This window comes from Callospermophilus lateralis, chromosome 3 (genome assembly GCF_048772815.1).
Source record: "Callospermophilus lateralis isolate mCalLat2 chromosome 3, mCalLat2.hap1, whole genome shotgun sequence".
NCBI lineage: Eukaryota > Metazoa > Chordata > Mammalia > Rodentia > Sciuridae > Callospermophilus > Callospermophilus lateralis.
This window is the reverse complement of record NC_135307.1, coordinates 191,065,194-191,079,326: the sequence shown is the minus strand read 5'-3', so window position 1 is coordinate 191,079,326 and position 14,133 is coordinate 191,065,194. Positions and strand designations below refer to the sequence as shown.

The following is a 14,133-nucleotide window of genomic DNA, read 5'->3' as shown; positions in this document are numbered from 1 at the left end:
CCGTACCTCATAGTGGTCTCCTGGGCAGAGGCGCGCGTAGCCCACCAGGCCTGGAACACAGAAATGGGCCAATGCACGCCTGCCCTGCCCTGGAGTGGCACATCAGCATCGGGGCAATGGGGGTGTCCTGGGACCCCACAGAGAGGCCCGGGGGAGTGAGGCTTTCCAGGTCACATGGCCCTCCAGCGTGAAACCCAGAGGTGGGCCTGCCCTGGGGCTGTGGCCAATGCTGCTCGCCCCCCAGGGGCCCCAAGAGGACCTGAGCCACCTACACTGGCCTCCGGCCACTGCTCTCAGCCGTTACCTTTCATCCTGACGTGGAACTCGCCCAGGTGAACCTCCAGCGCCCCCTCGATGAGCCACATGTCCTGAAAAGCCCCGTGGGAGCTCAGCCACTCGCCCAGCCACGCCCACCCCGGGGACACCACTGTCCCTGCAGCCAGAGCGTCCGCCCACCTCGGCGCACTCGTGCAGGCTGCGGCCCAGCTCCTGCAGGCTCTCACGGGAGGCGCGGCTGGGCGGGCACCTGGCGAAGGCGCGCTGCATGTTGGCGGCCCCGTCGCGCAGGCGGCACTGGACACAGTAGCCCTCGTAGAGCTCCTCCACCTGAGGGGCACAGCCAGTGGGCTCGGCCTCCCGGCCAGCCCCACACCTGCCTGCAGGCTGCTCCCGCTGAGAGCTGACCCTCAGCCCAGCCTGCACCGCTGCCAGCACAGCACCCAGCCAGCACCCAGGGTGGCCTGGGGCAGCGGCCACCCTGGGGTCCGTACCCCAGCACCTGGTGGTGACTGGTGTACAGTCAGTGCACAATAAAAAACTAGTGAAGTGGACCAAGGGGTGCATCACTTCCGCCTCAGCCTGGTTTTTCAACTCTAAGACGGGAGGGGGCTTGTGATGGCCACGGGGGTCCCAGGGGACAAAGGTCACACACAACAGGGAGCACAAGCCACAAAGAAGCCTCAGGGACCGAACCAGTCCTCTTCTCAGGGCCTCTGCTTTCCCACCCAGGCCCTTAGGGTGGCTGAGCCCAGCCTCCCAGTCCTCTGGGGTGCAGCATGAGCCCCCCAGTCCTGGGGCCTGGCCACCCTCTTACAGCCCCCCAGGCCAGAGCCCCTGCGGCCCTGAGACATGCCCGCGGCCAGGAGTCACCTGAAGTCTCCAGCCGCCTCGGCCACCTCGCCACCTCTGCTCATCCTCACCTCTCTCCCGCTGCCCAGCGCCAGGGAACCTTGCCCTGCCCAGAGGGCTCCAGCTCCTACTGGCCTGCCGAGGCCGCCCGCCCCTGGACCCCCCAGCGGCTGACCTTGCTGATGTGGAACTCCATCTTCCGGATGTGCCTCTCCACCCAACGCGTTTGCTTGACCCAGGGAAAGACAGATCTGCTGAGTGGCCTGGGCTCCTGCCACCCGCCACCCTCCTCCAGGCCCTGACACCGGGGGCAGGTGACTGCCAGTCCCCTCCAGCCCTGGGGGAGGCTCACTCTGGCCCCAGTCTGCCCATCTGTAAAGTGGGAGGAGACCAGGGGTTCCATCTCGGGCAGCCGGGGGCCCCTGGGGGCAGCTAGGGGCAGTCAGGGGCAGCCAGCCCAGGCCCTCTCAGCACCGCCCAGCGTCGCCCACCCTGCTGAGCGCCCGGAGGGCTTACCTTGTCCAGGTCGTAGTAGAAGGCCTGTGGGGAGCAAAGGGGGGTCAGAGCCCAGCGCTCCTCAAGGCCTGAGAGGCCACCTGCAGGGGCCTCGGAGCTTGGAGGACAGAAAGCCCATGACTGCAGCCCGCCCCAGGCTGTCCTCGGTGGCCCGCAGACTGGTCACTGACCAGGCCCAGGAGGAGGAGTGGCGGCTCTGTGCCTTTGGAGGAGGCAGTTCTAAGTCTCGTGCTGCTGCCCCTAGCCGTGTGTCCTGGCAGGGCACTCGCCCTCTGAGCCTCCATTTCCTCCTAGTCCCATGGGCATAGGAGCGCCTGCCCACCCCCGGGGGCTAGGAGTCAAGGACCCAGCAAGCTCAGCTCCGAGCATCCAGGGAGGGTCCAGCCATTGCCAGAACGTGAGAGGGGGCCTGGGGGAGGCAGAGCCAGGGGTTCCAGCCTCAGCAGTGGTGTGTTGCTGGGTCCACCCACACGGGGCAGGTGGGGCCAGGGAGAGCGTCCACAGCCAGGGGCAGCCCAGCCTGGGAAGGCCACAGGGTCTGTACTTGGGGCCTAGTGGGCCTCAGAGTCTGTGACCATGTGGTGGGAGACCATGGACCTCGGCAGGTGACGGCGTGGCCACCAGGCTCGCCGAAGCAGGCCGCTGGTTGCCCACAGGGGAAGGGTCCTTCCAGCTGCCTGGTCCCAGGAGATCAGAAGCCCAGGGCAGGAAGAGCGAGGTGTGGACGGTGCTCAACGGGGACTTCGTTCTATTTGTTTATGTATTTATTTGTTTTTATTGTTTGTTTGTTTTGTGGGACTGGGGATGGAACCTGGGGCACTTCACCACTGAGCCACCTCCCAGCCCTTTGTGTTTTTTATTTTGAGACAAGGTCTCACGAAGTCACCGAGACTGGCCTCCAACCTGTGATCCTCCTGCCTCAGCCTCCTGAGTCTGTGGGATTACAGGCGTGCGCCCTGCGCCCCGTGTGACCTCATTTTTGCAGGTTAGCTGCTGACCCAGAACTTCTGTGTGCACACGTGTGTGTTGACATGATCATCATGTGACCAAGGGGGGCAACCAAAGAACAAGCAAGGGTGAGGAAGGGCCACCCAGGCGGGCAGGGAGGATGGGGGAGAGCATCATGTGAACAAGAAGGAGACTCAAACCCCCAACGTGGGGTTTCCCGTGTGTGACGTTGAAACAGCGCGTGCAAGGCCGTAAGCCAAAACCCGTCTCAGAAAGGAACAGGAAAGAGTCCAGGACTTCGAAAAGAAGACAGCTGCCTGGCACTGCCTCAGAGACCAAGGTCCTACATGTGTCCTCCCACGGGGTGCCCTGGGCAGAACCTCCCCGGCCTCCACACGCCGTCTGCACGTGGGAGAGCCACGCGCACGCGCTCACCCCCTGCCTGCCTCGGAGACCCCAGAACTGAGGGCAGGTGCTGGGCACAGGCAGGGCCTGGCAGCGCCTCTTCCCACCTGTGCTGGCGCCTCCCAGCCACCCACCCAGGGTGGGTGCGCTGAGCTGGCCAGGCCTCCCCTGCACCCCCCCGTGGGCCTCAACAGCCCGTCCTGCGGGCCCGGGCCTCCCCAGTGGGCCTCTCCCACTGATATGAAAACCCATTTCCCTGCCACCCGCTGCCCCTCACTCGGGCTGGTGGCCTGCTCTGCACTCTGTCAGCGCTTTGGAGGGGCCCAGATGGGACCCCCACAGCAGCGCGGCCCCTCCTCGTGTTTCCAGAGCCTGGCGGGGAGCGCGGTCCCGCAGGCGGCTGTGGCTGAAGGGAGGAGCCAGAGGCCAGCCCACATCCAAAGGGTCCTCCCTGGGGTGGAGGCCCGAGCGGCGGGAGCCGGCAGTGCCCAGGCGCGGCCAGGACCCGTGGGCACCGACACTCGCCATAAACAGTGAGCGGCTCTTCAGTGTCAATGTCCCCAAAGTCCCATGGAACACAGTTAACTAGACGGTGTTCGCTGTCTGTCTGGGGCCAGAGCCAGCGGGCCTCCTGGGCTGTCCCGGGCTCCCTGTTTCCTTTGTTCTTTGCTGACTCAGGCCACAGTGGGGTGAGCGCTGGCCCTGGCTGGACAGGCCCGGGCCCTGCCTCAAAGCCACTGCTGGTGACAGCAGAAAACCTGGCCAGCCCTGGACATTGAGATCTGCAGGCTCCTGGAGGACAGCAGGGGCCACTGTGACACTCCAGAGAGACGTCCACTGTCCCTGGTCACGTCAGCCTCCAGGTCCCAGGGCAGCCAGTGTCCAAGGCCTGCGAAGTGGGACCACCCAGGACAGCTGCCCCGCAGGTCCCTGCCTGCCCAAGTTCCTTCAGAGCCAAGAGCAGCGGAGGTGGCCCAGGGGCCTGCGCTGCCCAGTTACGTCCATCGGGTTGAGGTGAGGTCAACTCACCCCGAAACCAACGTCCCTCCCCTGAGTCTCGATGTCCAGACTGACCATGCTGGACGGGGCAGGGCGGGCGCTCACCAGCCTGGAGTTCCTGCGGGCGTCAGCGTGGCGTCCACACAGGTGGTCCAGCTCGGCCTGCTGCGCGCACAGGTGCTGCCTGCGGAGAGGACGCGGGGTCTGAATGGAGAGGACCCAGAATGGGGGGCAGGCAGGTGGCCGAGCCGAGGGCTGCGCTCTCTTCAGAGGCCGCCCTGGTGCTGGGGGTCGCCAGGGCGGGAGGAGGGTCTCAGGAGGCTCCGGGTTCTTTCCCAGCCACCCCACAGAGAGGCCCAGCTGGGGCCACACAGGGAGGAGGCTGGACTGAGATCCGCAGCCACCTAGTGGTCTCCCGAGGCCACACTCTGCAGCCCTGTGTGCGCCCCTCCCAGCCTGGGGCCCGGCTCGCTCACTCCTTTACCGACAAGCATGGCCTTCCTGCCAACTGGATGCCCAGGACGGGGACACTGCAGGGGCCTTTGCACACTCTGGAAAGCACAGAGGGAGTGGCAGCAGGAGACCTGGGGTCTGCCAGAGGGCACTGGGATGGCGACCACCCTGCTCCATCACAGGTCTGCTGGGTTGCCCTAGGAAGGTCACTTGCCCTCTCTGGGCCTCACTTCTACTACCTCAAACATGGAAGGAACAACTTCTTTTGGGAGACCACTGCTCGCTCAGCGATTGGGTTCCCCAGGAAGAAGAAGGCACCACTGGCCCTGGACAAGTCTCAAGCAGGTAGTCCTGAGGGGACGCCAGAAGCTGCCCTTAGAGATGAGCCCCTCGGGGCAGACCCCCATCTCCATGCACACGGCATCTCCCACTCCCATCAGCGGGGGACCCACAGGCCTGGCCCGGAGGGGAAGGGCCACCCCTCCTTCTGCTGGCCCGTGACCCATGTCCTCTCACTCCCCAAACCCAGAGCGTAGGCCCCTTGATTTCTCCCGGAGTCCCTGGTCCAGGGGCCGTGCAAGCGCACCTGTCCCACGTCTCGCGTCCCCTGCTCCGAGTGCACGTGGCATTTTTGGGGAGGGACGCCTCGAAAACCACTTCACTGAAGGACCATGGGCACCGACTCTGCCCCCGTGGGGCTGGCTGCCACTGACCCAGGGCGGAGCGAGCCCTCGTCTGTCCAGCAGCGGGGCCGTGGCCGGGGGGCTGCATCTGGGGACAGCACTCCAGGAACCGCCTCCCAGCACCACCAGCTGCGGTGACGGGGTGGGTGGCCCTGCCTCTGGGGCCTGGCGCATGCTGGGGCTGCCAGACGGCTGGGGACAGGCGCCCTCCAGGGGTGGTGGACCCCCGCTCTGCTCAGAGTACAAGCAGCGCACTCTGCCCCTCTGGAGCCCGGGCTCGGACCCGTGCCCCAGGTCATCCTTGGGCCACCTCCCACCACGCCATCAGCCCCCCTTCCCAAGGGTCTTGAAACTGCTCCCGTCCCTCTGGCCCTGCGCACCCTGGGCCAGCCCACGGCCTCCCACCTCCCCACCTCCCCGCCTCCTGGCCTCTGTGGCGCCACCTCCGCACACAGCCTGGGTCCCACCGAGGCCTGAGCCACACAGGGTCCTTCCTCTCATGGGTCCTCCGTGGCTCCCAGGTGCAGGCGGAGCACCAGAGGCCTCAACACGGCCCACATGGCCCCGAGCCGTGGTCCCTACTGCCCTCCACCCACCTCTCTCCCTGAAGCCGCCCCCACCCCGCCTGCTCGGCCCCAGCCCCCCTACCCCAGGGCCTTTGCACTCGGGCTCCTCCGGCCTAGAATGTCCTCCTTTGTGGGGCCACCTCCTCACCACTGTGGGCTCTGCTCAAAGCCACCTCCTTGGCGGGGCCTCCCTGCACGGTGGGCCTGCCCGCCCTGCCCTCTGCTCCTCCCAGTGCTCGATGCCCCTGGCACCGTGCGTCTCCCCTTCCTGGGCTGCTGACGGCCTCTGTCTGTCCCTCTGGGAGTCACCACACCTGAGTGCCTGGCGCCTCCGAAGCCTTCAGTGAGTAAACGCTGGCAGCTGCCTCCCCGGGTGGCCTCGGACCGCCCTCCCCACCTTCCGTCAAGCCCCTCCCTCCCTTGGATCCAGCCGCCCATCTGCTGTGTGGCAGGCTCCCGCCCCAGGGCCTCGGCTTGTGCGGTTCCCTCCGCCTGGGCTGCTTGTCCCAGAGAGGAGTTGGGACCGAGATCATCCACACCTGAGGCCACGGCCTCCTCGGAGCCTCCCAGGACCAGCCCCTCTGCCCTGCAGGGCCCTCCCCGCACTCGGCTGGCACAGGCTACGGGCTCGCTGTCACCTCCCCTCCGTGTTGTGATCGTCCTGGGACCAGGCTCCTCCTGCCTTATTCCCCAGGGGTCCCCAGAGCCTGGGGCAGGGCTGAGCACAAGCTGTGCCCGGGGCAGGAGCAGCCAGGAGTGAGCGCAGCCCGCGGCCACTTACTTGAGACCCCTCTTCAGCGCTTCAAAGATCTTCTTCACCTGCTGGGGCTGGGGGTCCAGGCCGGCCGACCCCTTGCGCAGCGTGCCGTAGGTCCTGGGGGGCTTGACAGGGGTGCGTGACCTCACTGAGTTCCTGCTGATGGACTTCCTGTGAGGGGACGGGGCCAGACAAGTCAGGGCAGGGCTCTGGACAAGGCCCTCGGCCAGGGCAGGACCTTGGGGAATCGTGACCAGAGCCAGGGAGTCAGGACCTGGCTGGTCCCACCCTCCACCTCCCAGCTGTGGGTCTTGGGAAAGCCGAGACTCTCTGAACCTCAGTTTCCTCGTCTCTAAGGTGAGGGGCCCGGACTCGGGGATTAAGAAAACAATTAGTGTCAGAAATGAACTGCAGCTCGAAGTAGAACCCAGCAGCCCGAATGCCAGAGCTCTCTCCAGGTGCTGTCTGTGCAGGCAAAGCCTCCTGGGCTCCGCAGGAGGTGGGCTCCCATCCCCTCCCACTCAGAGCTCCTCAACTCTCCTCTGAGGCAGCTCCCAGATCTGCTCCTCATACTTAGGGAAAGGCTTCTCCACAAATCGCACACCCACCCGTCCCACAGCGCACAGGACACCGGCAAATGCACTCCCAGGCAGGGGATGGCCAACCAACCCACGCTCCTGACTCAGGCACACAAGTTAGACTAAAAACCAGCCCGGAGTTTGGTTCAGAGTTCACAGGGAAAAGGGTTCTTCCTGCTGGCATTGCCATCCTGGAGCTCCCAGGTGCCCCTCTTGTCACCATGCAGGGACAGTGAAGCTAATGCAGAGAAGCAGATGGAGTCAGAGCAGATCCATATAACAGTGAGTTCCTGGATCCAGCCATGCCTGAAGCTAGCACGCCCGTGGACTTTGCCAGTACAGGAGCCAGCTGACTCTCCTTCGCTTCAGGTAGTTGGAGTTGGGATTCTGGACTAGATGACCCTTAGGGCTAATGTCTCCCAGCAGTGACCGTCAAGTGTCTCAGTCCTGCAGAGGTGCACCAGCATCTCAGGACTGATTTCAGAAGTGGGGCCAGGTCAGCCTCGTCAGAGCACGCGGCTGGTGTCATTGCCGCCTCATCCCCGCTCAGGATCCCCCAGCTTGTGCGCTAGGCTGCAGGCCCCGGTTGGCTGATGCGGCCTTTGGTCACCAGCAGGAGTGTGAGGTCCACTCTCCGACCTCTGGAGGCGCGTCCCAGATGCCTTGCACCAGGCCTGGGTGGGTCTGCAGCCTCCTCAGAGGCACATAGAGGAGGCTCCAGCACTGACTTCTGGGAACCGGGAATCGAACCCAAGGGTGCTTAGCCACAGGGCCACGCCTCCAGCCCTTCCTTCTCTCTCCCTCTCTCTCCCTCTCTCTCTCTCTCTCTCTCTCTCTCTCTCTCTCTCTCTCTCCCTCTCTCTCCCTCTCTCTCCCCCTCTCTCTCCCTCTCTCTCTCTCTCTCTCTCTCTCCCTCTCTCTCTCCCTCTCTCTCCCTCTCTCTCCCTCTCTCTCCCTCTCTCTCCCTCTCTCTCCCCCTCTCTCCCCCTCTCCCTCCCTCTCCCTCTCTCTCTCTCTCTCTCTCTCTCTCTCTCTCTCTCTCTCTCCCTCTCTCTCTCTCTCCCTCTCTCTTTGAGACAGGGTCTTACTAAGTTGCTGAGGCTGGCTTTGAATTCGTGATCCTCCTGCCTCAGCCTCCTGAGACTCTGAGATTGAGGCCTGCGCCACCGCCCCCCGCTCTGGGTCAGTTCTTAAAGGGGCGCCCAGAGGTGGCTGAGCAAGCAGTGGGGGGGAAGGAGCTGGCCCCAAACAGCCCACGGGCAGATGCCCCTCCTGCCTCCCGTGACGAGGTCTGGCGCGGAGCGGGCCCTCCTCGGCGCTGTGTGGACCACAGCCACGGCAGTGATCACGGCCGGGAAACAGTGGGTCCTCAGTAAACGCGAGTCCAGCCCAACGGGGGCTCACAGCCTGCGGGGGACTGGGGAGCCGGGGGTCCACTCCCTGAGATCCTGCAGCCGAGGGTGGCGGGGTCGGGACCCAAACCTGACCTTGGAGGCTCAGCCTGACCCGGGCCGCTCCAGGGGGGTGCAGCACAGGCCCCCTGGTCTCCGAAGCACGCGAGCACAGTGGGCTCCGTGGCGACCCGTGCCCACCAGGGAGCCCTAGGCCCAGCCCTGCCTCTCTACCATGTCCCGGGCCCTGGGGTCGGCGGCCCGGGGGCTGTCTGGGGCGGAGGCCTCCTCTCTGCCGTCTGGAGTCCCCCTCCCACTGGAGACCCAGCGCCCAGTCTGCCCAGGCCTCAGAGGCCCCTGGGCTTGTGAGCATCAAGGCGGGGTCCGTCATCCAGACAGGACCAGAGCCAAGCGTCACCTACAGACCCCCGCGCCCTGGGCCCCGCCCGAAGGCTCGCAGTCCACGGGAGGCCGAGGTTCCCGTCTGAGAGCCAGGCCGAGCCGCCAGGCCACCACCCCACCCTGGTCCTCAAGAAGCTCGGAGGGCGGCCAGCGATATTTCCAGCTGGGCCAGATGCTGGGCATTCCACCCGCCCCCTCCTCTGCCTGCCCAGCACACCGCCGGCCAGCGCCCAGCCTGGGTCCCCGCCGAGCTGCACATTCAGCCTCAGCCTCATGCTCGGGACCAGGGCCTCGCCAGGCTGCAAGCCCAGGCCGCTGGCTGGTCAGAGATGCAGGCTCTGGGGTGGCCACCGGGGTTCAAGCTGGACGCTTAGCCCGCCACAGCCTCCACTTCCTCATCCTTCCAGGGGGCGAAACTGTCCTGCTCCGTGGAATCGCCTCAAGATACTCCTTCAACTCCACAGACGTTTACGAAGCACCTACTACATACCAGCCACCACGCTAGGGGCAGAGCAGTGACCAAACCAGACAAACCCCTCCCCATGAGCTGAGGGGCCAGCTGGGGGAGACCCAGGGACGAGCTAACAAGTGAAGACTCTGGGACCAACACTGGTCTGTATCCCACTCTCCCACTAACCCGCTGTGTGACCTTGGGTAAGCGAGGGAACCTCTCTGGGCCTCAGTCTTCTCATCTGTAGCATGGGATCAGGCAAGGGCTGCTTGGAGGGCTGCATGGGTTAATGGCCGTAGGGGCTTGGAACGCTCGGCAAAGAGCGAGGGCACATGTGTGCTGAGGTGAAGTCCAAAAGTCACCTCGGAAGGGGCCCAGCGCAGGGTGGGGTGATGGCCACGTCAGGTGGAGGGGAGGGCTTCTTCCCCAGGTGACCTTTCGTGAAGCCTGGGACCCCCTTAGGGCTGCGACCCCTCCCCTGCCATCCCGAGGCCACTGCACCCACCTCTTGGAACGCGCCCTCCACAGGGTGGCCATGTCGGGGCACGGAGGCCGGAGCTGCTGGTGTGGGAGGTGGGGGCCAGGCGGCCGGCCAGGCGGGCAGCTCGCAGCTCCCCCAGCCCCGGGCAGGAGTGTCCCCTGGCCCAGCCCCGCTCGTCCCCCTGGAGGCCTCCACCCCTCGCTGTGGCCTGGCCGCAGAGCCCTGGCCCTTCCCGGTGGCTCTGAGCCCAGGCTGCTGGACGGAGGCCACTGCGAGGCTGCCTGCCGGGAGCGCAGTGCACGTGTGGCCTCTGATGGCGAAGTCGGCCGCATCTGGTCCAGGTGACGGAGCAGCCAGGCGGGGAGCGGCCTCCGGGGGCGGGCGCTTCGCCCGCTCTGGGCTCAGTAACTATTAGTCACCCCCAGCCTGCCAGACCGGCTCCCAGAGGGCACGTGCCACCCAGTGTCCCCAGCACACGTGAGCCCAGGGCGGCCTCCTGCCGGGTGGCGTCCCAGGCCAGTGCTGCCCGCAGCGAGGGCCGCTCCGCAGCCAGATGGGCCGGTCGGATGGCGCCTGCCCCGGCCCCCGGTGGGTGATGGCAGGACCCGCCAGGCTCCAGGTGGGACCACCACAGAACCTGAGCCGACCGTCACGCGGGGGTCAGGGCTGAGGACGCAGGCACACGGCCCTCGCAGAGAGGCCACTCTGGGCTCTGAGCTCCCAGTGCACCAACCTGCGACCCCCCGACAGCCGTGGCCCCGAGCCCAGGCTGTCCACTTCCCGCCCCTCTCCTGGGAGACCAGGGCCGCTGCCCCAGCCAGGCCCACAGGCCCAGTCCCCGGGTTAGAGGGCGTCGCGTCGCGGGGCTTTAGCTTGGGGGGGCAGGGTACCTGCCCGACAGCCTGGGGAGGGACAGCCCAGCTGCAGAAGGGCAGGAAAGGGCAAGGGGCAGCCGTGCCTGACCATCAAGGGAAAGTCGGTCCCCCGTCTCGTCATCTCTCTGTCCCTCCCCACACCGCCTCGTGCTGGAGAAAGGAAAGGCCTTCCTGTGGCGACCGTTCACACCTTAGATTAAGATCCTGCCACCGTGTCACCCCCCAGTGAATTCTCTAAGGAATAAGACCCCGACTCTCGTCAAAGGGCTTTCGAGGTGCCGGGGGGGGGGGAGGTGGGACCAAAGGAGGCATCTGAGTGCCCACCCTGAGTGGAGCCTGCTCTCCCGCCCAGGGTGCAGTGCCTGACCGGCTCCCACGCGGAGGGCCTGGGCGGGGCAGCTGTGTGGGCCGGTCGGGCCGCCTGGGACACAAGCCAGGCGCCAGAGTAGGGGCCAGACCCTGGGAGACGGACAGACAGGACACCAGGACAGCCGCACTCCCGTCCTCATGGCCAGCTCCTCATCCTGGGACCAGCGCACGGCACTAGTGGCCACTCAGGCCCAGCACCCTCAGGACTCGGAACAGGAGAGCCAGGGAGTGCCACCGGGGCCTGGGGTCACCAGGGCCACTTCCCTAGACCAGGGCAGAGACTTGCAGGTCTCCGTCTGATGGCCCATGAGCCTGGGTGTCGGGGTCAGGTCACCTCTGTCCTCTCCCTACCCAGAGGCAGGGGACCCTGGGCACTTTGTGGCAGAGCTCCTGACTAGGCCTGAGGACATTTCTCAGGGAGCTGGAGCTCAGAGGCCCGAGGCCTGGCGACAGGTGTCCCTGCCGGAGCAGCTGCAGGCTGTAGGCAGGTGAGACGCGGCCCCCAACCTCCACCAGGGCACAGCGGGCATCACGACAGAGTGCAGGGCCCTCGCAGGCTCGGCTACGGCTGAGGCCAGGCCAGCCCCGGGAGGCAGACCCTTCCTCTCCCAGACCACAGGGCCCCCCATGCCTCAGGGGACCAGTGACCTGCAAGCCCACCTGAGTACAGACCCGTGTGGCGGCTCAAGAAATGGCTAAGTCCAGAAGCAGCCTCCATCCCCGGCCGGTTTGTACGCGCACCTACTGTGTGCCTTCCTCGCGGTGGCCCCGAGCCCCCATCTCCGAGGCCTGGACTTCGGATGTAATCCCTGCGGGTCCTCAGCCGAATTTCCCCTCCCGCAACCTCTGCTCCAGCCCAGAGACCATGGCTCAAGTCCTGCGGGGCCTCCTCCTGCCCCCTCCTGCCCCCTCCTGCCCCCTCCTACCCCCTCCTGCCCCCTCCTGCCCCCTCCTGCCCCCCTCCTCCCCCCTCCTGCCCCCTCCTCCCCCCTCCTGCCCCCTCCTGCCCCCTCCTACCCCCTCCTGCCCCCTCCTCCCCCCTCCTCCCCCCTCCTGCCCCCTCCTGCCCTACTCCTCCCCCCTCCTGCCCCCTCCTGGCCTCCTCCTACCTCTTCCTGCCCCCCTCCTTCCCCACTTCTGCCCCCTCCTGCTCCCCTCCTGCCCCCTCCTGCCCCCTCCTGCCCCCTCCTGCCCCCTCCTGCCCCCTCCTGCCCCCCTCCTGCCCCCTCCTGCCCCCTCCTACCCCCTCCTGCCCCCTCCTGCCCCCCTCCTCCCCCCTCCTGCCCCCCTCCTCCCCCCTCCTCCCCCCTCCTGCCCCCTCCTGCCCTACTCCTCCCCCCTCCTGCCCCCTCCTGGCCTCCTCCTACCTCTTCCTGCCCCCCTCCTTCCCCACTTCTGCCCCCTCCTGCTCCCCTCCTGCCCCCTCCTGCCCCCTCCTGCCCCCTCCTGCCCCCCTCCTGCCCCCTCCTGCCCCCTCCTGCCCACACCTGCTGTGTGTCCCCTCCGGCTCTCCCAGGCCTGCCCACCCCCGCCTCAGAAGCCCCCCTGCCCTCCCCCACCATGCCAGGTCCCTGGGTGACCCGTGTCCAGGCTGGTCCTGTTGCTGTTGTTGGCACTGAGCCCATGAGGGTGGAGCCTGGTCTGTCCCTGAGCCCTGGCTGCGGAGGTCGGAGGCACAACTCCCCAGGACCCCCAGCTGCCCCCGTCCTCCTCCCGCCCCTGGCGCACCTCGGAGGGGAGCAGGGCAGTGAGGGAGCTGGGGGGCCTGGCCGGGGCCTGGCCACTGGGGCACAGCCACTGAAGCCAGGCAGGGCCGAGTGCAGGACGGGGCCTGGACAGCTCAGGGTCCCCCAGAACGTAGCTGCCGGGCTGGGGGATGAAGGGGCACTCGGGGGGAGGGCACGGGCCCACCAAGGCGGGGGGAGGCCACTGTGGCCAGGACACAGGGCAGGACGGCGGGCGGGCCCCTGCTCCCAGCTGTGGGAGGTGCCGGGCAGCAAGGGGGTGTGGACGGTCCAGGCGGGCGGCACCCGGGACCCGGGACCGGCTGCTGTGGACTCACTGGCTCGCTGCCCAACACACCTCCCCGGCAGGGGTCCGGGGCCCTCGGGCTGAGAGCTGGGGACGGTTCTCAGGGGCCTGCACAGTGCCTGGTCAGCAGCCAGGCCCGGGCCCCAGGAGCTGGGCACCGGGGACAGAAACAAGCCCCCTCCCAGGACTCAGTGCAGAGTGTGACAGGGACCGCAGGCGGCAGCCTGGCCTGGCCCAGCCCCCACCTGCCACCCACTCCCTGCTGACCCCAGGCCTGGCCCTGCAACTCCCCACACCCCTACTGCCACCACTTCATACCTCTGTGACAGCCCCTAAGGGAGGGTGCCCATGACGCCCGTTTTTCAATTGAGGAAGCCAAAGCTCAGAGAGATGAAGTCACTTGCCTTGGGTCACAGAGTCAGAATAGGTGGCCCCACTGTCAGGCTACCAAACAGGAAGGGCATTCCGTCCTAACCCCACCCCTGGGAGACTAAGTCCTGAATTTTGCTGTGTGACCTTGGGCTCCTGGACTCACCTCTCTGAGATTATTTTCGACCTGCCAGGTTGGCCTGGGAACTCAGACAGACCGACTTCCGGAGCATTTAGAATGATAACTGTTTGGGTCTCAAGAAAATTACAGGTTTCTCCGGCACCGTCTCCTCTCTCTCTCTCTCTCTCTCTCTCTCTCTCTCTCTCTCACACACACACACACACACACATGCAAGTCGGCCATGAGGACAGCTGCAGGGGGAGGAGGAGGCCCTCCCCCCGGGCACGGGCGGTGCTTACGCGATCCTGTGGCTCTGTGCGCTGCTGAAGCCCGCGAAGGAGGCGCTGCGGCCCACGGCCCCCACGGCCCCCGCGTCCCCGGGGCTCAGGAACCGCACCCTCACTGACATGGCCGTCACCTGCAAGGAGAGGACAGGACAGTCGGCTGCAGGCACTGAGTGCTGACCGCACAGCAGCCCTAGGGAGGGGCTGAGAGGAGCTAGTGGAGGCTGGGGGCCGCAGGCCTCGAGCCCGGGTCTCTGCACTCTGCCCTCGGGTCTCTGCACTCTGCCCTCGGGTCCCTGCTGCCCGCAGCGCTGCCCCTGAGCCAG

General features: G+C 66.6%; 1 protein-coding gene across 1 annotated transcript in view; it reads right to left on the bottom strand.

The window, feature by feature from the left end:
* Ripor3 (RIPOR family member 3) overlaps nucleotides 1-14,133 on the bottom strand; it is a 63,349-nt gene that overhangs the window by 14,647 nt on the left and 34,569 nt on the right. Inside the window, exons 2-9 of the mRNA XM_077109050.1 lie at nucleotides 13,823-13,941; nucleotides 6,480-6,626; nucleotides 4,102-4,180; nucleotides 1,645-1,668; nucleotides 1,304-1,357; nucleotides 457-606; nucleotides 305-368; nucleotides 7-50 (exon numbers count right to left, since the gene is read on the bottom strand). Coding sequence (XP_076965165.1) covers nucleotides 7-50; nucleotides 305-368; nucleotides 457-606; nucleotides 1,304-1,357; nucleotides 1,645-1,668; nucleotides 4,102-4,180; nucleotides 6,480-6,626; nucleotides 13,823-13,941 — 681 coding nt within the window. The remainder of the gene's footprint in view (nucleotides 1-6; nucleotides 51-304; nucleotides 369-456; nucleotides 607-1,303; nucleotides 1,358-1,644; nucleotides 1,669-4,101; nucleotides 4,181-6,479; nucleotides 6,627-13,822; nucleotides 13,942-14,133) is intronic.